At 51.7% G+C, this 24,804-nt stretch overlaps 1 protein-coding gene across 3 annotated transcripts; it reads left to right on the top strand.

The window, feature by feature from the left end:
* The first annotated feature begins 118 nt into the window (after positions 1-118).
* Positions 119-23,808, top strand: Haus8 (HAUS augmin like complex subunit 8). Of its 3 annotated transcripts, none has more exons than XM_037211808.1 (11): positions 119-362; positions 5,663-5,712; positions 7,988-8,040; positions 13,451-13,517; positions 17,308-17,400; positions 17,851-17,963; positions 18,220-18,285; positions 18,366-18,524; positions 18,974-19,115; positions 20,959-21,124; positions 23,247-23,808. In XM_037211808.1, exons 1-11 carry the CDS (start codon positions 334-336, stop codon positions 23,407-23,409), a joined length of 1,101 nt encoding a protein of 366 aa, XP_037067703.1. In that variant the 5' UTR covers positions 119-333; the 3' UTR covers positions 23,410-23,808. The 3 variants fall into 3 exon arrangements, with proteins under 3 accessions (XP_037067703.1, XP_028749362.1, XP_028749363.1); XM_028893529.2 differs by having other exon boundaries at positions 120-362; positions 17,305-17,400; XM_028893530.2 differs by lacking the exons at positions 119-362; positions 5,663-5,712; positions 7,988-8,040 and adding an exon at positions 8,975-9,136 and having other exon boundaries at positions 17,305-17,400.
* Positions 23,809-24,804: the final 996 nt, after the last annotated feature.

Below are 24,804 nucleotides of genomic sequence, written 5' to 3'. Positions count from 1 at the left end.
CCCCCTGCGGTTGGTGCGTTCCTGTTTCCGAGCTCCGCAGAGCGGAGGGGCGGGGCGCCCTGGGGGCGGGGCGCCGTGGAGGCCCCGCCCCCTGCCCCGCTAGCCTCTAGCGCGCTCCGCGAGTGTGGCCGGAAGCCGGCGCCTGCGAGGAAAGCCTGTAATCCACGCCCTCTCACGCCGCCCTTTCCTGGGCGATACCCACTGAGTGCGAGCTCGGCGCTCGCCCGGCACGCTGCGTGCCGAGCACACCCACCAGGCGCGGCGCTACGCGGTCCCCCAGCCTCCCCGCGGGCGGGGCCCCGAGAAGCCTGCCTTTGAGTGGAAGGCGGGAAAATGGCGGACTCCTCGGAGCGGAGCGCGGGGTGAGCTGGGGGCGCAGCCGGGCGGGCCAGAGGCCAGAGCCAGGGCCGGCGGGCGGCCGAGTCCCTCCCAGACTGGAGGCCCGGGCCCTGAGCGCGTCCTCTTCGTGCTCGGGGGCTGGGGTCCCAGGCGGGGCGCGGAGTCGTGCGTGGGACTTGATGTTGGCGGCGGGTGTCTTGGCCTCACGGTCTGGCTTTTGCATCGGGGGGCAAGCTCCACCTCCTGGGTTTTGTGCGGGGCTTGCTCTGTCTTAAGACAGGGTCTCTTGTAGCCCAGGCTGGCTTGAACTCTGTGTAGCCAAAGAGAGCCTGAAACTCCAGATCCCCCAGCTCTTTGCGAGTGCCGGGAAGTTTTCTGCAGTGTGGCACTGCCGGGATCCATCCTTGTTAGTGAGCCTGGGAAGTACTGGAGGAGCGGCGATCGTTCCTTCTCCGAATTCAGGTTTTCCTCTTTCCTGAAAGGAGTTTTGTAGCACTGGTAGGGGAAGAGTCGGGGAGTTACGAAATAATTGCTTGAGAGTCAAGTCTGGGGGTTGATGAAAATCTCCAGCTGGGCGGGTTGGTGCTCATGGCACCAGATGTGCTGAAGCATGCCTGTCAGCCCCTCTGGGCTCAGGAGGTGGGAGGGTCCAGAGTTCAAGGACGGCCTGAGTTACCTGAGGTCCTCTCTCAAAGAAATTGGTTTTTGTTCTCTTTTCTGTCTTTGAGACAGGGTCTCACTTTGTAGCCCTGGCTGCCACAGAACTCCCACTGGAGATCAGGCTAGCCCCTAGCTCACAGATCACAGATATCTGAATGAAAAAGGAGGACATGGCTGCCCCAGGGTATGGTCGACAACAAGGTTTATTGTAGATATGAGGAAAAGTACAGCCAGTGACATCTGGAAGAATCCAGACTGAACCTGACCAGCAGGCTGAGAGGAGAGAGGGGTGTGGAGGGAGAGGAAAAGAGAGAAGGAGCAAAGACAGCACCTGGAAACCAACAAACCAAGTAGGCAAAATGGCTGAGTTATATAAAGAAGAGAAGCTGGGAGAAGGGAAGGGAAGCTCAGGGCTGGACAGGTGGAGGGTAGGGGGCGGGGTGTGCCTGCCAGGATGACTCTGTAACAGGTACTTGGGATGCTGAGAGATTCTGGGAGAACCTGGTGGCCAGTGGCTACTTTGATAAGCTGAACAGGCACCTCAGACAGACACTTGTCCCAGGGTTCTTTGGGACCCAGCAAGATCCAGCTGCCTCTGCAGATTATAGGCTTGCACCACCACACCCAGCCCGGGCCAACTTTCTTTACTACGGCTCTGTCACTCCTGGACCCACTGCTAGAACTCCTCACAATTCCAGCAGAGGCTGGATTCCAACATCAAGATCTTACATGAGAGAGAGAGAGAGAGAGAGAGAGAGAGAGAGAGAGAGAGAGAGAGGAGAAAGGAAGAGAGAGAGAATGTGTGAAGAAAACTAATAGAGGGACTGGAGAGATGGCTCAGTGGTTAAGAGCACTGACTGCTCTTGCAGAGAACCTGGGTTCAGTTCTCAGCACCCATACTCACAACTGCCTGTAACTCCTGCTCCAGGAGATCGGATGCTTCCTTTTGGCTTCTGTGGGCACCTGCACATATCATAGCATGTGATGGCACATGCCTTTAATCACAGCACTTGGTGGGGGGGGGGGCAAGTGGATCTCTGTGAGTTCAAGGCCAGCCTGGGCTACAGAATGAGTTCCAGGTAAGGTGCAAAGCTACACAGAAAAACCCTGTCTCAAAAAACAAAACAAAAACAAATTTTTTAAAGAAATATTATTTTCTTTCTTTCTTTCTTTCTCTCTCTCTCTCTCTCTCTCTCTCTCTCTCTCTCTTTCTCTCTCTTTCTTTCTCTCTCTCTCTCTCTCTCTTTCTTTCTTTCTTTCTTTCTCTTTCAAGACAGGGTTTCCCTGTGTACCTCTGGATATCCTGACTAAAAGGGCCCACCTACCAATCCAAGAGTCACAAGAGCTATTACAGGGTGATCACAGGCCTAAGTCAGGAGGTCTGTGGAGAATCTCAAAAGCCCTTTAGTGGGGATTATTGAGAGGACTGGTGGGGAGACCTAGAGCTGATGACGGTACAGGCAGAGCAGAAGACGTTTAGATGAGGATTTTGTCCACTAGAGGAGGTTGTGGGGAAGGCAGAGTAAAGATAGGTCTTACCAGGGTTGCTAAAGATCTCATTAAAATTAATTTGTCACAAAAACCTTATGGTGTAAGCTGGGCAGTGGTGGTACATGCCATTAATCCCAGCACGCGGGAGGCAAAGACAGGTGGATCTCTGAGTTCAAGGCCAGCCTGGTCTACAGAACGAGTTCCAGGACAGCCAGGCTGTTAAACAGAGACACCTTTTCTCGAAAAAACAAAAACAGCCCTTACGTTGTATACTGAGGACAGTAATAGATTCGACTATGGCTTTGGACCTGTACCCTTCCAACTCTGCACACTTCAGCCATGCTGAAGGTGTAATAGTGAGGTGCAGCTTGCTTTGGGAACCTTGGCCTACTGTGTCTACTAGTTCATGCCCTATGGAGCTAGGTGTTATCGTAGAAGCCAGGAGGGCTAAGTTGTCAGGAAGGCAGGTCTTCAGGAGAGAGAAGTGACAACCAAAGCCACTGAGACAGAAATCCCTGAATTATAGATCTGTTAGCCATGTATTTTATTTACTTATTTTATGTGTCCAAGTGTGTTGCCTAATGCTTCCTTCTGGCTTCTGTGGGCATCTGCACATATCATAGCATACACACAGACAGACATGCTTGTGTGTGTACACACACAGACACAAATATACGTTAATTTTTAATTTGACATGATGACACACACCATTAATCCCAGTGTTCAGAAGGCAGAGGCAGTTACATGCCATGTGCATGCTTGGGGCCCATGAAGTCCAGAACAGTGCCCCTGGAACTGGAGTTACAGGCAGTTATGAACCACCGGAAACTGAACCTGGGTCTTCTGCAAGAGCAGCCAGTACTCTTAACCACTGAGTCATCTCTTCAGTCCCCCATTAGCTCTATTATAATTGAAATTTAATCATCTCTGCCTTCCGATTTGATGTAACCCTGATCTAACAAATGTTACCATGATGGTGTGTATACACACATGCAGGAACACTTTATACACATAAAATAAATCTTATTTTTCCTTCTTTTTTTTCTTTTTAAGATTTATTTATTTATTATGTATACAGTGTTCTGTCTGCATGTGTGCCTGCGGGCCAGAAGAGGGCACCAGATCTCATTGTAAATGGCTGTGAGCCACCATGAGGGTGCTGGGAATTGAACCCAGGTCCTCTGGAAGAGCAGCCAGTACTCTTAACCTCTGAGCCATCTCTCCAGCTCCCTCCCCCCCCCCTTTTTTTTTTTAAAGAAAAACGTGATCCAACTTGGTGGCATGCCTTTAGTCCCGGCACAGACCTTTCCCCAGGCCTCGGGGAGCTCTGGCTGCCGCCAAAGGGCTCGCTGCACTCCTGTTGGCCCTCAGCCCTCGGTGAGGTGTTTGCTTCTCAGGAGTCTGGAGGGTGAGGGTCACACACAGGTGAGTGTGTGCAGCAAAGGACGTTCTGCGCCACCTCTAATTCAGAGTGAACATCCAGCGGGTGTATGTAACAGCTCAGCAGGTAGAGGCGCTTGCCACCAAGCCTCGTGGCCTCAGGATTCCCAGGAGCTGTGTGTGAAAGGAGAGGCCCAACTAAGTCAGTCGTCCCCTGCCCTCCATGTCAGGGCGCATGGGCGCCACCCACTACATCAGAGAAGAGGCCTGTGGGTGGAGCCTCTTGGCAAGCACTACACCTCAGACTTCCAGCTCTGAAAAGGGGGTGGTGGTGGACACAGAACAGGACCATGTTACTGAAGCCTCCATGGCTGGTGGGCAGGCCCTAGGGCGCCCTGAGGCACCACAGCAGGTGCACCTGCCCTGTGGTGGTGCTGCAAGCCTCGCGCTCTCCAGGTCCACGGCGCACGCCCGTGGTATGATTTGCCTCAGCCAGAGATGCTCCCTTCCCTGCTTCCCAAGGAAAGCCCCACCATCTGCAGACTATGGGAGAAGCCACAGCAGAAGCCCCCGCCCCTGCTTTTAACTTTCGTGCACGTAGGTGTGCTCATGTGAGTGCAGCAGAGGTTTGGGGTCCCCAGAGCTGGAGGGGTTGTGAGCCACTTCCCCGGGTGCTGGGGACTGAACTCAAGTCCTCTGCAAGAACACAAGCTCTCTTACCTGTGAGCTGTCTGTCCAGTCCTAAGTGATGAATTTTGGCATGGGCTGTGGTGTTACTTACTGAACAAGCCCGACAACCTGAGTTTGGGTCCCCAGAAGCCACATAAAAACCGGATGCAGTAGTGCCTGTAATCCCACCCCACCCCACAGGGAGATGGGAGGCCAAACTCCCCTGGAGTGCGAGGTCAGGCTAGCCTGGTGTCTGTAATCCCAGCACACCCCACAGGGAGATGGGAGGCCCAAACCGGAAGAGTCCATAGGACTGCAAGGACGGGCTAGCCTGGCTTAGGCAGCCATGGATGAGAAGGTGAAAGGTGACCTTCACTGAGATTGTCCCCTGACCTCTCTACAGGCACTGTGGTACACACAGGCTGTGACACACGAGCATCTTTTCACACAGACATACACTAAATAAATAAGTAAAAATAAAAGATACTAAAAGAATACATTCTTTTGTGGCACACGAACATTGTGTGAACCAAATGCGCTGTAAAGTTTTGTGCACATGGTCCACCCATTTGTCAGCCTTGGTGTTAGAACAGTAAAGTTGAATAGTTGCTGCTCATGACGGTGACTGAGAGCCTAGAAAAGTGGCCCTTTGCGGAGAAAGGCTGTGTCATAGTCCCCTGCCCTGCCACCTCATCCCTACTGCTGGAGCTACAGGGACGATCTGGAGAGTTCCGATTGCGGGGCTCTTCCCCGCTGCCTGCCTCCCATTGTCCACCTTGCTGACATGTCTTCTCCAGCCCCTGTGCTGTGTGTGGCCTTGAAAATCCTCGGTCCCATCCATTTCCTAAGCCCGCACAGCTGTCCGGCTGTTGTCACACCAGCCTGAGACAGGGAAGTTGCCCTGGAGGGGAAACTCCGATCCCTGTGTCCAAGGAGTGAGGGCAGCTCATGACCAGTGTTCACCGTCTTCAGGAGGAAGCTGGTGCTCTTCCTGTGCAGGCGCCACCTCCTGCTCATCCTAGGGAGGCCATCACATGCCCAGCTCCAGCTGGCAAAAGGCGGCTCTCCTCTGCAGAGCTCTTGCAGCTGGATGGACAACACATCTCTCTCTGCTCTCTTGTAGGAAGCCCACAGTCACTGGTGCCCACAAGACAAAGGGAAGGAGAGTACAAGGTAAGCACTTTAAGGGAAGTTTTGTTTTGTCCTCATTAGCAATTTTTGATTATTTAATTTTTTATTAATCTCCTTGGAGGGGTGTGCATGCCGTATCGTGAGTATAGAAGTCAGAGGAACTTGTAGGAATCTGTTTGTCCTACCGTGCAGGGCCAGGGATTGAACATCCAGCTGGACAGCATGCGCCTTACATGCTGAACCTTCCTGCTAGCTCTGTTTTCCGAGAAAGTCTCATGGTGCCCAGGTTGCCTGTCAACTCCTGATGCTCCTGCCTCAACCTCCTGAGGGCAGGGATGATACATGTTTATGAAAGGGGCTTCTTGGGGGGAGGGGGCAGAAACTGAAGCTTTCACTGCTCAGTGGCATGCCTTTGGGGACTCAGGGTCCTCCTTGTCACCGAGGTGTCCTTTGACTGTTGGAGTCCCTTCTGCCATGGCATCAGGCTCTCGGGACAGGTCCCTTAGAAGGTGTAGGTCTGGATGTGCTGGGGACACAAGTTCCATCCAGAAACATGTGAGCTGCCCAAACCCGGGTCCCCTGGGAGAGCAGCGAGTACTCTTCAGCCTCATTTTCTTCTTTTGTTTGTTTTGTTTTATATTCTACCTGGGGGATGGCAGGAGCAGGAATGCCGTACATGTGGGGGTCAAACATTGCTTGGGGAGTTGTTTCTCCCCTTGCACCATAGGGGCCCTCCGGGGTGACTCGGGCCCTCCGGGGTGACCGTGATCACTCGACCCGGGGGGGCTTTGTGGGGTGGGGTTTAGTCGTGGGGATGGAGCCCAGGGCCTCACTTACGCTAGAGAAGTGCACTGAGTGGTCGCAGCCTGGCGGGCTTGTGTGTAACCGCTGACGTGTTTGCGTGCTGCATGTTCGTTAACACTGGGCCAGACCAGGGGCTCAGCCACCGCCAGGGGGGCCTGCATTTGTGTGAGTCTCATGAGGGTCCCACCCATGATGAAGGCAGAAGTGGACGGAGGAGGAAGAGCATGGACATAGACCTCCCCACTCCCAGTGGGAAAGAGTCCACACGGGGACTGACCATGCAGGACGCAGGAGCCATGGGCACTGCTCCCCTGTTCCTGGGCTGCTGGGGCTCGCCTGTCTTCAGCTTGACTGCCATTCCTTTTCATCCGGTAACTTCATTTAATTGAGAAGCACGAGGGCAGCTGTGAGGAGAGTCTAGAGTGTTCCGTGGCTAGCAGGCAGGATCTGAGATCTGGCCCGGCACATAGGCCAGTGGGTCCGTTTGTCTTGGCTGCGGCTCAACAGGGTTAAACTGAACCAGGGTCAGATCCCTACATCTCGGCTGCATTTTCCAAGCTTTTTCCTGGTACAAGCCCCAGGCAAACTCTCGCTGGGCCTTTTAAATCCTTTATCTGTGCTCTCAGAGCCTCTGCTAGATCTCAGGCGAGAAAGCCTCAAATCCATGCCAACATGGCTATTCCATGATGATGGTATCAGTTAGGGTGACAGGAGTGGACCTTTCTTCTCTCCTGATTTAAAGATCAGGAAGGTGGGAAAAGCAAGACCTCAGCAGTGAGCCAAGCCTTACTGTGGTGAAGCATAAAACAGAGGTGGACTCCCCAGGGTGGGTCGGACCCAAGATGGTGTGGGTTTTTTGTTGTTGCTTTGTTTTGTTTGGGGTGGGTGGGAGCGGTTATGTGCGCATGAACGGAGATGCTCTTAGAGAGCACTGACTCCCCCGAACTGCTGTTACAACAGTTGTGAGCCTCTGTGTGGGTGCGGGGAACACCAGTCCTCTGCGAGAGCAACAAGCCCTCAACCGCACAGCCATGTCTCCTGCTCCTTTACTTGCTCGAGATGGGGGGCTGCACACGTAGAGGTCAGAGGACAGCTCTTGGGAGTCATTTCTCCTTTACCATGTGCGTCCTAAGATCTGGGTGAGGTCATCAGACTTGGTGGCAAGCCCTCTACCCAATGAGCCATCCCACAGGCCCCAGGCTTTCACTTTCTAGAATGCTTCCGTCTTTGATCTTGAAAACTTGCTCCTACTCCAAGGACGCACGTAAAAGAGGTGTTGCACAAATGTCTTGTAAACACTAAGTGTCCTATGGAGGTTTCTGCATGCAGTAGCTGCCCTGTGCATACCTGGGGAGGCTGAAGGAGCCTTCTGCGGGGGGCAGAGGGCTGGTGCTCCCCCTGTCATGAGCATGAGGAGCCAGTGACCCCGCTCTCCATTGTGGGGTCCTGGTCATGCTCCATGTCTTCATGGTGCAGTGTTCACGTTCTGTGACAAACACTGTGTTGTCTACAGGAGGAAGAGTGGTTGGGTCCAGGTACCTGGATTATGAGAAGAAAACGAAGAAGGTAATGGAGTCCTTTACCCCTGGAGCCACTGTGAGTGGGTGGGAATGGGGGGCACCTTGGAGGGCCTTTACCAGGTGCCTTTGCAGCCTCCAGGCCTGGGGCACGGTCACGAGTCTCTGGCCAGAGTGCTATCAGTGTTAGTCAGTCTCCATATTCTGGGCCTCTCCCCCCTTCTCTGCCCCTTTTGCTCTTGGGGTCTCTTCTGTCATTCTGTCCTCCAGCACTATCCCCTCCAGAACCCAGGTGGCTCCAGAGAGATGGGCACTGACAGCGGGCATTTGGTGAGGGTCACAGGCACAGCTGGCATGGGGGATTTTGCCATCCCACTCAGAACAGTGTGAAATGTCTAACTTCGGCGGCCTTCACTTCTGCGACTTCTTGTGTATTATTTGTACCGTCAGTAAGCAAGGCTAGCAGGTCTTCCCAGCACCCCACACGTGTCCCCAGCACTCCAAAAGCTGCAGTGCTGAGCGGGAATGAGGGAAACACACTGAGGTCGGGGAGTGCTCTGGAGAGTGGAGTCACTGCAGGCTCATCCCTGCGGTGACACCTTCCCTGGAGCAGACAGTCAGGTTCCCCTTGTCTGTTAGGTCAGGGTGCACTGGTGAGCAGGACAAGGTCAGTCCCTGCTCTTGATCTGGTGTATGAGAATCAGAAGGTTATGTTCTCTGCCTGGCCTGTGCCCTGGGAAGGGGACCAGGGTTCCCAGGGTTCCCAGGGTTCCCAGGGTTCCTGGGTCTGTGACTGGAAGTCTGGCTTGAGGGAAGAGACTCTCACATCACCCTGCAGGCAGCTTCCCCAAGCTACTTATCCCTGCTTCCGTTCATTCTGTTGCTGTTGCTGCCTTGAAGGCTTGGCCACAGCGCCCCCCTGTGTCTACACAAGGCATTTTGGTTCTGGTACCCCAGCAGGTGGTCCCTGGATCTGGCTAGTCTTGAGTGTCTACTGTCATGGTCACATTAGCCTGCTGCTTTCTCCTGTGACTGAATGGCTCTCAGAAGGGCTGATCCAGGGTGGAGTTCTCTCACAGGTTGAGAATTCTTGGAGGATCTCATCTCATGTCCTGAGTAAAGGCACTTCCCTCAGTGTGGGGCAGGTGAGTGCCTGGATCTGAAATTCAGGGTTCTCAAGTTTCAGATTTCAGGTTTCAGATAAGGGGTGCTTGGCCCATATTGTATTTTTCCATTCCTCCAGAAGCTGGCTCACAGGAGACACATGTGTTTGGCATCACCAAAACCTACCCAGTGGTTATTCAAACTACCACACCATTTCACCAAGTCAGTTGATGGTGGACATTGCTCTACATGGGTTGCTTGTGCTTTTCTGTGTGTGTGTGTGTGTGTGTGTGTGTGTGTGTGTGTGTGTGTGTGTGTGTGTGTGTGTGTGGTTGTACAACCATGTATGCACATATGGATGCCAGAGTGAAGTACCGGATGTTTTCCTCTTGTGACAGGGGCTTGCTAACTTCCAACTCTTAGGATCCTTTTGTGTCCCTCATCCCTTGCCTGTGTTAAAGATTCCCACACCTTTCCAGGATTTGTTTTTATAGGTGCTGTGGATTCAAACTCGGGCTTTCTGAGTGACAGCTTGGACCCTCCGAGTGTCTCCACAGCCCCACTTGTTGGTCATTAAATTCTCACGTCATTGTGCACTTGTCTGTTCAAATATTTTCTAAGTCAGACATCTTCACACTACTGAGTCTCGGGGTTTTCTGAAGTTGGTCTTTGTGGCCAGTTGTTAGCAGCTGTAGCCAGCAATTCTCTTGTCAAGAAGCGGAAGTTCTAGATTTGTTTTCAAATCAAAAGACCAGTATTTGTAGAATTTTTTGTTTCTTTCATTTTTTTCTTTAGATAGTGTCTCTCTACGTATCCCTACCTGTCCTGGAACTCACAGAGATCCACCTCCCTCTGCCTCCTGAAGGCTGGAATTAAAGACAGGAGCCACCACATCCAACCTCTGATTGTTGGTCACATGCTGTCAGACTTTCTTTAGACCACCAGTTTCCAAATAATGACACTGAGACATCTTATTAATTATGAGAGCTTGGCCTTAGCTTAGACTTACTTGTTTCCAACTAGTTCTTAAAACTTAAATTAACCAGTTTATATTAATCTGCATTCTGCCACATGGCTTGTTACCTCTTCTCCATACTGTATATCTGACTCCCTCAGAGTCTCACTGGCTTACTCATGAGAGCCTCAGATTCCTCCCAGAAGTCCCACCTATTCTCTCCTGCATAGCTATTGGCCATCCAGCTCTTTATTACATCAGTCAGAAGGCACCTTAGGCAGAGACACATCTTCACAGTGTACAAAAAGATTATCCCATAATAGTCAGATATGTGCACAGGCCTGTGTCATGGTAAGGATGGAACATAGGCCTTCCCTATGCCACAGCCTGGGGGTTAACTGCATGGACTGCTGAGTCATTGTTGGGGAGGTGCTAGCATTGGAGGGGGTCTCAAGACCCTGAACCCTGGGTCCCTCCTTAGCATGTGGCTCTTCTTGGTTTCCCATAGGCTCTCATGTATGATGTGTGAGGATGGCATCTGGCTTCAGCACATGCCATTCTCAGTCTGGAATTGTTAAGGGTGTGCTATTGAAACATTTTAATTATCATTGAGTGTACAAATAGTGAAATTCATGGTGACCTTTTGTTTTGTTTTGTTTTGTTTTGTTTTGTTTTTGAGACAGGATTTCTCTTTTCTCTGTAGCTTTGCACCTGTCCTGGATCTCCGTCTGTAGACCAGGCTGGCCTCGAACTCACAAAGATCCGCCTGGTTCTGCCTCCCAAGTGCTGGGATTAAAGGCGTGCGCCACCACCGCCCAGCATCATGGTGACTTTTTAAAACTTACATTTTTACTCATTAGGAGCAGGGTCCAGGCCAACATGTACATATGGCTGTCAGAGGACAACTTGTGGGAATGGATTCTCACCCTTTTCCACAGGGGTCCTGCAGTCAAACTTGGTTTGTCAGGCTTGGTGGCAAGCACCTTTACCCGCTGGCCCAACTTCTTGTTTTTAGCTCCTGGTGCTGAAGTTGAATGTAAGGCTCACACATGCTAGGCAAGCTCTCTCCCAGCCAGCCCATCAGAAGAGGGCATTGGATCCCCTGGAGTTACCATGTGGGTTCTGGGAGTGGAATCCAGGTCCTCCATAAGAGCAAGTGCTCTTAACCGCCACGCCAACTCTTCAGTTCACTGGTCACACTCCCTCCAGTTACTTTCACAATGGGCTCTTTTAGCTGGACGGACCCTAAGTCCCACAGCCCAGCTTGTTGTTAGTTGGTCTTTGGTCTTTTGGGGGCCCACCACCCAGCCCCAAATACATCGCACATGGAGGCTGATTTTTAAATTATGAATGCCCGGCCTTAGCTTGGCTTGTTTCTAGCCAGCTTTTCTTGACTTGGCCCGTCTACTTTCTGCCTCTGGGCTCTTCTCGTTCTCTTCTGTAAATCTCACTCCTACTCCGTGGCTGGGTGGCTGGCCCCTGGTGTCTTCCTCCTGACTCTCTCATTCTTTGATCTTTCTTCCTCCAGATTCCTCCTTCTATATATTCTCTCTGCCTGCCAGCCAGCTCCACCTATCCTTTCTCCTGCCTTGCTATTGGCCAGTTCTTTATTAAACCATCGGGTATTTTAGACAGGCACAGTAGCACAGCTTCACAGAGTTAAACAAATGCAACATTAAAGTAACACACCTTAAAATAATAGTCTACAACACCTGCTATTGGGAGTTCCACCAGGACAGGTAGCCAGATCTGCTTGAGTGTGCATGCTTGGTCCCTACTCACGTGTACTCCCTGTGCAGCTTGGGTCTGAGGGGCGGGCACAGGCACAAGCAGTTTTGGAGCGAGATGACACCAAGTTCTGGAGCCAAGGCTGCAGCAGTCCCAGTGTGAGCATGGCCAGTGTAAACGAGCCCCACTGTCAGGCAGGTGAGAAGCAGAGTTTGCCCTCCATTCTTCACGGCTGATTCTCTTCATGCCCTTGAGAGCCTGGCTGGCACCACCTATACAGGCTGGGAGTCTGAGCCTGCTGGCTCTGAGGCTAGCCTGGGTGCCCAGATTGACCCTCATACTTGGCAAACTTCTTCACTCTAGTCTGAATATGCTTAGGTGGTTTCTGCAAGGAGTAGGTTTTAGTTTTCCTCTTCCACCCTGCTGCCTCCTTATTTCCTAGGGAGGGTCCCTGCTGCAGTGGTGAGTGAGAAGGGCATGGACCACAACATCGCCCCACCGTGCTCCTTCTTGCTTTACCTGGGGTCACTGGCAGCCTGGCACCCTCTGTTGCTGTTTGTGAGCATTGAAGACTTACGCCAGAGTAGAAGTTTGGTGTCCTCTTAAGTCCAAAGCAACAGGTATAGAAAACAAGCACATCTTGAAAGCCATAGGAAGTCAGTTGCCAGCACCTCCCCAGCACACAGGAGCACAGGCCTGTAGATGTAACCAACCGTCTTTTTTTTTTTTTTTTTTTTTTTTTTGGTTTTTCGAGACAGGGTTTCTCTGTGTAGCTTTGCACCTTTCCTGGAACTCGCTTTGGAGACCAGGCTGGCCTCGAACTCACAGAGATCCGCCTGCCTCTGCCTCCCGAGTGCTGGGATTAAAGGCGTGCGCCACCACCGCCCGGCACCAATCGTCTTATTAAATAAGAAACACAGAACCAATGCAAAGAAGAAAGCCAAGAGGTCAGAGCTAAGAGCTAAAACCTTACCTTTCCTCCTGCGGTGGTCCTACCTCTCCGAACCAGAGCTTTAACACAAAGCTTCCTGTGTTAAAGTCTTTATATAGAGTTTCTGTTCTGCCTTCTCATTGGTTGTAAACCCAACCACATGACCGCCTCGTCACGGCCTGTCTGTATAGACCTCCAGGTTTTCTGTGGTTGGTGTTGAGATTAAAGGCATGTGTCTCCAATACTGGCTGTATCCCTGAACACACAGAGACTTACCTAGCTCTGCCTACCAAGTGCTGGGATTACAAGCATACGCCACCACTGCCCTGCTTTCCTATGGCCTGCTAATAGCTCTGACCCCTGGGCAACTTTATTAACATACAAATAATTTTTTTTTTTTTTTTTTTTTTTTTTTTTGGCTGGAGAGACAGCCGTGGGTGCTGGGAACCGAACTCTTATATTTTTGGTTGTGAGCCTAACCTTTAACGGCTGAGCCATCTCTCCAGCCCCAAATAACATTTTAATGCAAATAAAATATCACCATACAGGCCCATCGAGATGGCTGGGTGTTGAAGGCAGTCCAGCAGATGTGCCATTAATTTCCCATGTCTGATGAATGTCCCTGTTACACAAATCCTGCTTGTCCTGTATACACAGTTTCAAGACTCCTGCATCTCTCTCTGACCTCTAAGCAAGTACATCAAAGGTCAAGTGGCCTGACCTCTGACTGTTCCATAACAGGTTTCTATATCAGCTGCTGGGAAGCCACCTGAGGGAAGGAAGACCAGCGCATTGCCAAGGAGCAAAGGTGGGCCTGGCTGCGGGGTGGGGGTTAGGACTCTGGCATCAGGGAAGTAGCTGCCCGGCCTCCCCCAGAGCAAACAAGGCAACTTCTCACAGACATGCCCACAGTCCAGCCCGATCCAGACAACCCCTCACTTCCCAGGGGATCCTAGATTGTGTCAGGTGGGCAGTGAAAACTGACCATCAAGGGGTCTCTGTCAGAAAGGATGTCACTCAAATGTTTGTGACGGGAGCATGGGCAGTGTGTCTGAGGGCACAGCCACATGCCCACGGAGCTACTTGCAGATCCAGGGAGCAGGGGGGACTGGCCAGGAGCTGCTGCCTGCTGGTGGTTATGGGGCTCTGTAGAAACTACAGCCCATTGGGTGCCTGACACCCAGGCAGTTAGGAGGTAGAGATAGGAAGATCAGGAGTTCAAAGTCATCCTTGGCCACATGGGGAGATTGAAGGCAGCCTGGGCTCCATGAGACCAGGTGGGGGCGAGAACAACACATGAGTCTGGCTAGGACTTTCTCATGTGACCGAGGGCTGTGTTTGAAGCTGGCCACTCAGGGGCCAGGACCTGCCTGGGTCAAACAGGTGCTCATCTAACAGTGATGATGACTGGTTAGGGATGTATGCAGACATTTTATTTGGGTTTTGGCCTTTGGTGAATGGAGCCACAGCTGCTGATTGAGCCCATGGTGCACAGGACAGCCCTGGTCACAGTGGAGGAACTACTTTTATTTCATTTTGTCGTCATTGGTAGTTGTTCCTGGCACCTTGGCACATGTGGTGTCAGAGAGCAGCTCTGTGGAGTTCTCTCTCCTTCCGGCTTCCTGTGCGTTCCAGGGATCGAGTCCACCATCAGGCCTGCCAGGCAAGGAAGCGCCTTTATGGGCTGAGCCAGCCACGCCACCCCCAGTTTTTTGACACGGGGTCTCATGTAGCCCAGACTGGCCCAGAAGTTGCCTTGCGTCTGAGGGCAGCTCTGAATTCCTGGGTCTGGGTTGGGCCTTGAGCACTTCTAACTTCATGGCTCCAGAAGTCAGTAGCTCGTGTGGTGCTGTGAAGTTTCTGTTTCCCTCTGCAGCACTGCTGTAAACGCAGTAAATAGAGCCCCTCTCTACCTCTCTTACAGGTCACCACTCTGAACAGATTTTTGTTTATCTCTAGGAACTACAAATTATGGTTTGGGGGTTATGATCACCCCAGGACTTGCTCAGCAGGGCTCCATCTCCAGCACCACAAAGAAGAAACACTTAGCCTAATGGCACCGTGGTCCGTGGTCCCTTTAACCTGTTTAGAATGCCTGTCTGGGGAGTTGACAGGGGTTGTTGTTGTTGTTGTTGTTGTCTGTTTCTCTGGGTTTTTTTTGTTTGTTTTTTTTTTTTTTTAGTTTCACACAAATGGTCTGCCTGAATAGCTCCAGCCATCTTTATTTATACATCAAAAACAAGCTTGTTTTCCCATACTAACAAACAAGTTTTTCTCATCCTCCAACATTGACCTCTGACAAAAACATGTCAAATATGTTTTTCCCAACTTGTACATCAAAAAAATTTTTTAAATTACACTCATGATATTCATTAATTACACTCATGATATTAATTACATTTGTGATATTCATAGATTACATTCACAGTATTCATTCAATTATTTTTTTTTTATTTTAAATGTCGAATGTCATTTCTTGAAGTGGGTAGGAGGTCTTAAATACAGGCTTACAGCACAATGGGAGAACCCCAGAGGGCAGAAGTTGGCTCCCGATGTTTTACAATCTTGCATCTAAGCTGTTAACACCCATTATGCAGGATACACAGACAAGGAACTTCCCTTAAGCATTCAGGAGGTTGGAACCCGGCAGTGAATTAGCATAGGGAGGATATCAAGGTCAAGGTCTGAAAGCAAGGCAACAGTTACCCAAAATGGGGGCCAGGGACCTGAAGGTCCCCCTTTTACTAAAAAATGAGCTTCTGACTTGGGTTGTGTGGGACGTCAGCAGGTCACCTTACCCGTCATGGAGATGCCTGCCCAGGCCACACAGGTGCTCTGTCTTAGGTTGGTGAGTGCCCCCCAGGAATTACCCGTCTCTGAATACTCATTATCATACAAGCTCAATCGTGTGTGAGCTGCAGAGTTAACTGCTGCCAAAGATCTCAAAGTGGCACTGGGCTTGCAATCTGTGTGTTCGACACAGAAAAGACCAACAGAGGTCCTATCTCACTCATAGCCAGTAGGCTAAAGGCAACTGAGCCATTCCCTTCCTTAACGAGCCATACTGTACGTTGGAGTCCTTGTAAGATAGTATCCCAAAAGCAACTGGAACTTGAGTTTATAAATTTATAATTTTCAAAGCCAATCGAGATGTATATAACTACTGTATTAAATTTATCATGCCCAATAGAATGGAAGATTAACTAACTGTGGTAGCTACTTTTGTTGCCAGGGTCTCCACTGTGCTAGCTGTAGTAAGCAATTATGAAATGGTAATCCCAGAAACAGTAGCAGCAGTGGCCTCCATTGTTATAACAGCAACAGCGGCAGCAGCAATGTCAGATGCTCTTCTGGATTGTGTGGACATCCACTGGCATGGATACAACTCCAGTAACACGAACCGCCAAGGCCCATTTTTCTTGATCCCAGCATGACTTTGGCTGGCAGCTCTTCTGGAGAATCCAATCTCATGGCTACAGTTCCTAGGCTTACATTAATGCTTGCCAAAGCTGGCGATATTGGGCTCTCAATCTCCATTGGCATCAGAAAGTTAGAGTTTTTCATGAAGACCACCCATTAGGTCTCTGTCATGTTGGGCTTCAGCAGCAGCCACAGGGTGCGTTCAGTGCTCAGGAATCCAAAGAGGAACCTCATTGTCCCGAGGAAAGACATAAACAGAACCCCGGGGCCACACCAACACTAGATTGGGTCTCCTCCACATGCTAGTTGTTTCTCTGGTTTTGAGACAAGGTCTCACTGTGTGGCTCTGGCTGTCCTGTAACTCAGAGATCCACCTGCCTTTGCCTCCTGAGTGCTAGAGTAAAGGTGTGGGTGAATTATGCTTGGCAGTAATTTGCTCTTCTGAGGAAAGATTTATTGGGGCTAGAGAGATGGCTCTCTTCCAGAGTACCCAAGTTCAATTCATAGTACCCATATGGCAGCTCACAACCATATATAATGAGATCTGGTGCCCTCTTCTGGCCTGCAGGGACACATGCAGGCAGAACACTATGTATCTAATCAATAAAATCTTAGAAAAAAAGGGAGGGTAAATTTTTTGTTTGTTTATATTTAAGGCAGCGTTTCTTTCTGTATCCCTGGCTGTCCTGGAACTCGCTCTATACACCAGGCTGGCCTCGAACTCACAGAGATCTGCCTGCCTCTGCCTCCCAAGTGCTAGGGTTAAAGGTGTGTGCCGCCACCTGGCAAAAAACTGAACCTTAAAGAAGTAAAAAAGATTTTTTCTACCCCCACCCCATGAGATGGCTCAGCCAGTAAAGGCACTGACTGCATGCTTGGTGCCCTGAGTTCAGTCCCTAGGACCAGCCTGGAAGGACCTCAGCCCACAACAGTCTCACTGACCACAGTAAATAACTTACTAAAAACAAGACATTTAAAGAGGCTTATTGAGCTCACAGTTCTGTAAGTCGGCGCACAAGGACAAGAGGACTGAGGAGCTGCCCCTCACCTCAGCCATGGAGCTCACAGGCACAAGAGTCCAGCACCCACACACCCTGGAAGAAATAATCCTGGGGGCCCCACACAGTACTGTACCAAGAGGTGCAGGCCCAATGACTCTGGCATTCTTTGGGCAGAAGACAGCCGGGTGATGGGAAGAGGAAACCTGCAGTCCACCATGCTGGAAGGGCACAGCACAGCTCCACGCGACCTAGACCTTTCAGCCATCAATGGTAAGTGGTTTCTTTTAGCCCCTCAGCGGCTGAGCTTGTAAGGATGGTCCCCAGGCTCAGAAAGCCCTTGTTGCCAGTTAGACTCGATGCTGTGAGAAGAGTTTGTGCCTTTCATGCACACCAGGCCCAGGATTGTGAGTCCCAGTGTGTTCTCAGCTGGCAGCGTGGGTCAGTTCCCTCCTGCCTGGTGGGGTGGCTGAAGCAGGCACAGGCCCCAGGCAGTGCTCTATTCGTAAGCAGCGTGAGGGCCTGGCTGGTGGGGTTGGGGGTGACATCTTCCTCTTGTGACAGTCTGAGTCCAGAGATACCTGTTATGTTCTTGGTCACTTATGGTGGCACAAGCCTGAAGCCCTAGCTGGGGCAGGAGAATTCAGTCTTAGGCCAACCTGGACTACACCTCCAGAAGCCAAGTGAAAGACTTCTTTAAATAAATGAAATGGTCTATTTTAGACAAAAGCATGTTCAGAGAGCCTACCCAGCTAGACAGGACAGCGTCAGAGAAATCCGAGTCGACATCCTTCACCACCCCTCAGAGAAAGAGAACCCTTCACAAGAAGAGACGGGTGAGCACAGGGGTAGCGGGCAGTGGGTGGGTCTGACTCCCAGTCCTCCAGGATGGGGGCCAGGCCTGTGGTGCCCATATACTGATGGGGTAACATCCATATCATTCCCGGGCAAGATGAGACCTGGCTCCATCCCCAACCGCTCGGACACTAGTTCCGTTTGAACCTATAAAGTACACAGATTGGGGGTTCTGCCGTGCCCTGAAGAGCCAGGTCAGCATGGCTCACTGGGAACTGAACAGCTGGACCCCTGCAGGATCTGCAGCAGACCATGGACATGATGGAGTCGCAGACACTGCTGCTGACCCTGCTGTCTGTGAAGGTGAGTCGCTGGCCCTCGGGAGCACCAGAGGGTCTTCTGTCATGTCCCCCACCCCACCTGAGTTGGCCTTGCCCCCACAGATGGAAGAGAACCTGACTCTGCTGGAGGAGAAGGCTGAGAAGGACTTGGCAGCCATGTGCCGTGAGAAGGAGAGGCTACAGGGGCGGGTGCTGGAGCTGCGGCGCCAGCTACTGCTCCGGCAGAAACACCAGGAGCTGGCTACCATCCTGGATGCCCAGGTGGGTCTGAGCATGCTCCTGAAGCCAGGGTACATGAGGGAGCAAGGGTCAGGGTGTCACCTCTTGCATTCTGCCCACTCTGCTTAGGCTCCTGATGTGAGCCTAGACTGTGTATGGACGCCTGTGTCTGCCACAAGACGTGCAGAACACTTGGCACCTGCCAGCTGATGGCAGCAATGTCAGCTGCCATCCCACCCTGGTGCCTAGCACAGCAATAGTGTCCTATCCAGGACAGGTCAGAGGGGATCCTGTTACCTGGACGAGATGGCTCAGCCAGCCTCCAACCTTGTGACTTTCCTGTGGCCAGGAAACCTGAGGCTGGAGGCTGACCCATGAGGCTGGAGACCTGCAGGGCTCAGCACATGCAGGGCCCATTCCTTCCCGCATGCGGATAGTTCTTCCTGTGTGGGTGGCCTGGTGTGTCTTGCAGTGCCCCCTTCTGCCTGCAGATGGAGGTGCTGGGCCCTTTCCAGGCTGTATCAGAGCGCTTCAAGGAGCAGTACAAGACACTGGCCACAGCCTTGGACACCACTCGACATGAGCTGCCCCTGCAGGCCGTCCACATGCAGGGGAGTGGGCAGGAGCTCCTAGGTAGGAACAGCCTGCTGTGTGGCATTGTCACAGCAGGAAGGAGCCCCAAGGCTCACATGCACCATATTCTAGGTGCCTCCACCCTGGGGTGGTGTTGGAACCTGTGTCCTGCCCGGCATGGGTAGGGCACAGGCAACTGAGTCAGGGATTCCAGCCCCAAGCTGCCAACTTCACAGGTGGAGGGCTATGGGGACATGGCAGGACAGTGTGGGGGCACCCACCTACTGGCCTGAGTCCTGGGCCCCACCAACAGGGTGGGGGTGTTGGGGAGGTCACCGATGGACCAGTGCTGTGTGTATTTTGGGGATTCTCTGGAGCAAATGTCCTCATGGAGACCTTTCAGCTGCATAGGGTTTGTTCAGCCTGGGCTGCGTAACAAGGAAAAAGGACAGCGGCCTACACCTACTGTCCGACACTTGGGAGGCTGTGAGTTCCAGGCCAGCCTGGGCTACAAAGTGACACAGTGCTGTCAGAGCACCACAACCTCTCACAGCTGCTGCAGATGCCAGAATCTCGTGTGTTTGGATCTGGAGGCCCGGAAATACAGGTCCAGACAACATCTGGCAGGTGCATCTTGCTTGTCAGCTCGCAGTAGAAGGACAGGGTTTCAGAAAATTTGAGGTCCAGCTTCTTAATTTCCTTCCCAGGGGGCCCAGGAGAGACGCTACCAACAGCACGGGAATGAATCTAGATACACCAAGCTCTTTTGTTCATTTACATATACAGCTTCAGCTCTGTCCTCACATTCAGCTCCTCTCTGTGCCCACTGTTCCAGTCCTCATAGTTTTAGTAAGCTCCTGTGCTTTTGACCTCACCTTCGTCCTCTGTCCCTCCATCCTCCATCTATCCTTCCTGGCTCTTTACTCTTGCTCTCAGAAAGCTCTACAAGAGATCTGCTTGACCCCCTACAGAATCTGTCTTCTCTTCTCTGGCCATGCGGTTCTGTCTACCCTCTCCAGAGAAACTGCCTTGTTCTTTTTCTTTTCACCATGCCACACCAGGAAATCTGCTTCACTCTTGACTCCACCCGGATATGCAAAAACCTCCTCTGTTCTCAGTCAGTTGCTCTGGAAAGCCACTAGGCCTGAAGGCAAGGGGATGGTCTGAGCTTCGTCTGCACAAGAAACAAAGCTATGCATCTAGGAGCCAGGTTGCCTCCGAAAGGACAGGACTTTTACCTTAGTTCAGGGGCTTCAGGTGCCTAGCAGGTGGTCTGGTAGCTATTCTGTTCCTCACTTGTCCTTTGTTTGGAGCTGGCCCTGTCTTTGAATGTAGCTAAAAGGGGGTTTTTGCAAACGGCAGATACCCATTTCAAATGCTGAAAAGGGAGAAGAGAACTCAGAGGCAGCAGGTCCTACCTGCAGGATGCTCACACATACAAATTCTATGGGAATTAGGAGGACAAGAAATTCATAACGAGGAGCAGCTGTATACTAAAGCTGAGTAACACCAAATATTCCGTGATAAATGGCTTCCCACTAGAAAATGCCTTGACATTTCTAGGTGTAGCTTTAATACACAGCTGAATCTCTAGAATATCTTCTTGCGTCCCGCAAGAAGAGGGTGAGAGCAGAGCAGCAGCAAGCTGCTGCCCCTGAAGCCTCAGCTCCCTCGGTCCATAGGGAGCCCTGCTGGGCAGCTGTCATGCGGGCACCGCGTGTACACTCAGCACTGACCCCCTATCAGTGTGCCCTTGGCACCCACACTCCCAGGGACAGGTGAGACCTGCTGGGATCCCTCCCTTTGCTCCCATTGCCTGAGTATAGAGAAGAGCCAACTCCACATAGCACAAACAGCTATCGCTGTGGGCGCCAGAGTCCTGCCAACAGCGCTATCTCCACAGATGATCTGCAGCCAGCCCTGAGAACCACCCTGCAGCTCCTGAGCGAGCTGGGCATCTGCTCCCGGGACTCCACTGCACAGGTGCCGGAGGACGCCAGTGCACAAGTACTGTGCCTGCTGGAGGAGCTCAGGGACTTGACCGCCAAGAAGGACCTGGAGCTCCACAGGTGTGGGGTGCACCTCCCTCTCCCTCCTCTCTCCATCCTCCCTTTCTTTCCAGTTGGGGTGCTGGGGATGGAACCCCACCCAGCTGGCATCTCAGGTGAAGGCTGGTTCTGTCTGGACAGCCAGCTTTTGGGGCCTCTGCTGTGAGTGCCTCACAGCTGCCACACTGCCAAAGTGGCCAGGCTGTGTCACTGCTGCCCTGGTGACTGTCAGTCACTGGTCAGCTTCTGGCCTGCTCCTGAGTTCTGAGGTATTGGGGCCTTGGGTGCAATGGAGCCATAGATTCATACCGTGCCAGAGTCCAGCAGAGTAGGATTGGGGACAGTAGAGACCCGAGACCAGCACGGGCGGGGAAAGCATCCCACACTCACTGTCATGCCCTAGACTGCAGCGCTGCGTCACCAGGGGACAGAGGGAACCTTACCTGGGCCCCACAGTTTACTCAACACATGTTAAACATCTTCCAGATACAGTCTCAGTAGAATGTTTTGGGGTTTCTTTTTGGTTGGTTGGTTGGTTGGTTGGTTGGTTGGTTGGTTGGTTGGTTGGATTTTGGTTTGGTTTTGTTTCTAGACAGGTTTTCGCTGTTGTAACAGCCCTGTAATCCTGTAATTTATTCTGTAGACCAGGCTGGCCTTGAACTCAGAGATTTGCCTGCCTCTGCCTCCCAACTTCTGGGATTAAAGGCATGTGCATCACCAGTGTCTGGCCAGTTTTGGGGTTTCTTGAGTTACATTGTTGTTTTGTGTGGTTTTTTGAGACTAGGTCTCACTATGTAACCCAATGTGGCATTGAATTGACAGGAATCCTCCTGCCTCAGCTCGCAGAGTTCTAGAATGGCAAGCATGTAGCACCACACACACCCAGCAATTTACAGGGATCGGGTCTCTCCTAGGTCCTGAGGACTGAACTCAAGTCACCAGGCTTTACTTGAAGAGTGATCTCAGGACTCTAATGGTGACTTTGAAAGTGACAAGGCTTGTAAGGCAGGGCAGAACATTTGCATGCGTTTTGGGGTTTTTGTTTTGTTTTGTTTTGTTTTTGAGACAGGGTTTCTCTGTGTAGTTTTGGAGCCTGTCCTGGATATCACTCTGTAGACGAGGCTGGCCTTGAACTCACAGAGAGCCACCTGGCTCTGCCTCCTGAGTGCTGGGATTACAGACATGCACCACCACCGCCCGGCATGTTTTGGATTTTTTTGAGTATTTATTTTTTATGTGTTTGGGCACATGCATGCAAAGGCATGAGTGTGGAGATCAGAAAACAGCTTTGGGGATCTGTTCTCTCTTCCCACTGTGTGGGTCCCAGGGATCAAACCGAGGTCATCAGCAGGCTTGGCAGCAAGCACCGTCACCCACTAAGCCATTTTGGCCACCCCCAAAAAATCTTGCTCCATCTGCTCTCACAGTGCTAAATGCATTCAAGGAGATGCCCAAAGGACTTTGCAGGGACTCTGAAGCACACCACACCTAGAACTGTCCTACAGGGTAGGTGAGCCACCACTCACATGGAGCAGAGGGTGAGCACTTGGGTGCTGTCTCAAGAAGCAATAAAAGGACATCATGGAATGGAGGGAACTCGGTCACAGTTCTTGCTCAGTATGCACATGGCCCTGGTTCTGTCTCCAGCAACATATGGGCACATGCACAGGCACACATGCACATGTGCACATGCATACTTGCCCCCAAATTTGCAGTCATTGCCAATGTTCTGCCCTGCCTTACAAGCCTTGTCACTTTCAAAGTCACCATCAGAGTCCTGAGATCACTCTTCAAGTAAAGCCTGGTGGCTTGAGTTCAGTCCCCAGGACCTAGGAGAGACCTGATCCCTGTAAATTGCCCTTTGACCCCCACAGATGAGCTGCACACAACAAAATAAATGTCTTGTAAAAAGTTTGTTTTTTGGCCGGGCGGTGGTGGTGCACGCCTTTAATCCCAGCACTCGGGAGGCAGAGGCAGGCGGATCTCTGTGAGTTCGAGGCCAGCCTGGGCTACCAAGTGAGTTCCAGGAAAGGCGCAAAGCTACACAGAGAAACCCTGTGGGGGGGGGGGGTTGTTTTTCTAAGATCTCCATTAGAGTTATGGCCACAGACAAAGTTGTCCCTTCTCTTTTCTCTTTCCACAGGATCATCTGCCAGGTACTGGAACTTTCCTCCCAGGCCAGTAAAGAAGCAGCCTTGATAAACCAGGAAGTCTGGGAAGAGGCCCAGGGCACCCCCACGGTCAGCCAGTGGTACTTCAGTCCAGACGCCCTCAGGGCCCACAGTCCCTGCCCTGGACAGAACTAATCACAGTGCAGGCCTGACCCTGGAATGGCTCCAGGCAGCCTGTCCTGCCACTTTGTGAGCGTTTCCCCAGCCGCCTGTTCGGCCGCTCATGCTCCCTCCTCGCCTTTTCCTCAGATACCGAAGGAGGTTCCGGTGGTGCAGTTTTCTGACAAAATTTTGCACTTTCATTTTCTACACTTTCCATTTGGGACATCACCAGCACTTCTGGGTTTTGTTTTGGGATTTTGAGACAGGGTCTCTCTGCAGAGCCCTGGCTGTCCTGGAACTGAGTGACTACCAGGTCCCCAGCCCCTGTCCTTGCTATTTAATCCCAGCACTCCAGCCAGCCTGATCTACAGAGTGAGTTCCAGGACAGCCAGAGCCACACGGAGAAACCCTGTCTGGAGAAAAATAAATAAATTCTGATGGATGTGTGTTCACGTATTTGTCCCTCTGTACTGGTCCTCTAGAGAACCCCATCTGTGGCATCCTCCTGCCTGGCCACTGGGCCCCAGGATCCTCCTGTCTCCAACTTGGAAGTGCTGGAAACATGAGCACAACCCACCCTGCTGGAATCTCCACTTGGGATCAGGGAACTGAACCCTGACCCTCACCCTTACATGGTGGCATTGTAGACTGGGGCTGACTCTGCCTCAAGATTCCAGAGGTTTCCGTCCAAGGTCATGGATGGCCCTGGCACCTTCCTAACTACTGAGACTGAGCATCAAGGGGGAGCCAAGAAAAAGAGGGCATGTGATCTAACATCAACCCTCTAATATACATGCCGATGGCCCAACTGCCTCCTTCCAATGGGCGAGCTATAATTGGGACATTTTAATTTTTGTATCTTGACCCCTTGCTCGTACATTGGGGCTTTTAATAGCCAACTGAGGCCTAGAAAGATGATGAAAGTACCTGCCGCCAAGCCTGGTGGCCTGAGTTTGATCTCTGGGAAACATGGGAAAGAACCAACTCCACATTGACCTCTGACCTCTACACACAGGCACACAATAAACAGAAAAAAAAAAATTGTTGAGACAGGGTTTCTCTATGTGGATCACAGAGATCCACCTGCCTCTGCCTCCTGAGACCTGGAATTAAAGGTGTGCGCCACTGCCTGGCCTATAAATTGAGCATTTTAAATCAGACTTAGCCAGCAGTTGTGGCGCACACCTTCGATCCTCCTAGTCAGGTGACAGGGCCAGGTAGATCACTGAGTCCTGTCAGCCCAGTCTACAGAGTGAGTTCCAGTCTAGCCAGGCCTACACAGGAAGACCCTTGTTTGTTTTGTTTTGGGGGTCTTTTTGGTTGTTTTCTTCCAAGACAGGGTTTTTCTCTCTCTATCCCTGGCTGTCCTGGAACTCACCTTGTAGACCAGGCTGGCCTTGAACTCAGAGATCTGCCTGCACCGCCACC

This window comes from Peromyscus leucopus, chromosome 17 (assembly GCF_004664715.2).
Source record: "Peromyscus leucopus breed LL Stock chromosome 17, UCI_PerLeu_2.1, whole genome shotgun sequence".
Classification (NCBI taxonomy): domain Eukaryota; kingdom Metazoa; phylum Chordata; class Mammalia; order Rodentia; family Cricetidae; genus Peromyscus; species Peromyscus leucopus.
The sequence above is the reverse complement of the archived record's forward strand: the minus strand, read 5'-3'. Positions and strand labels throughout refer to the sequence as shown.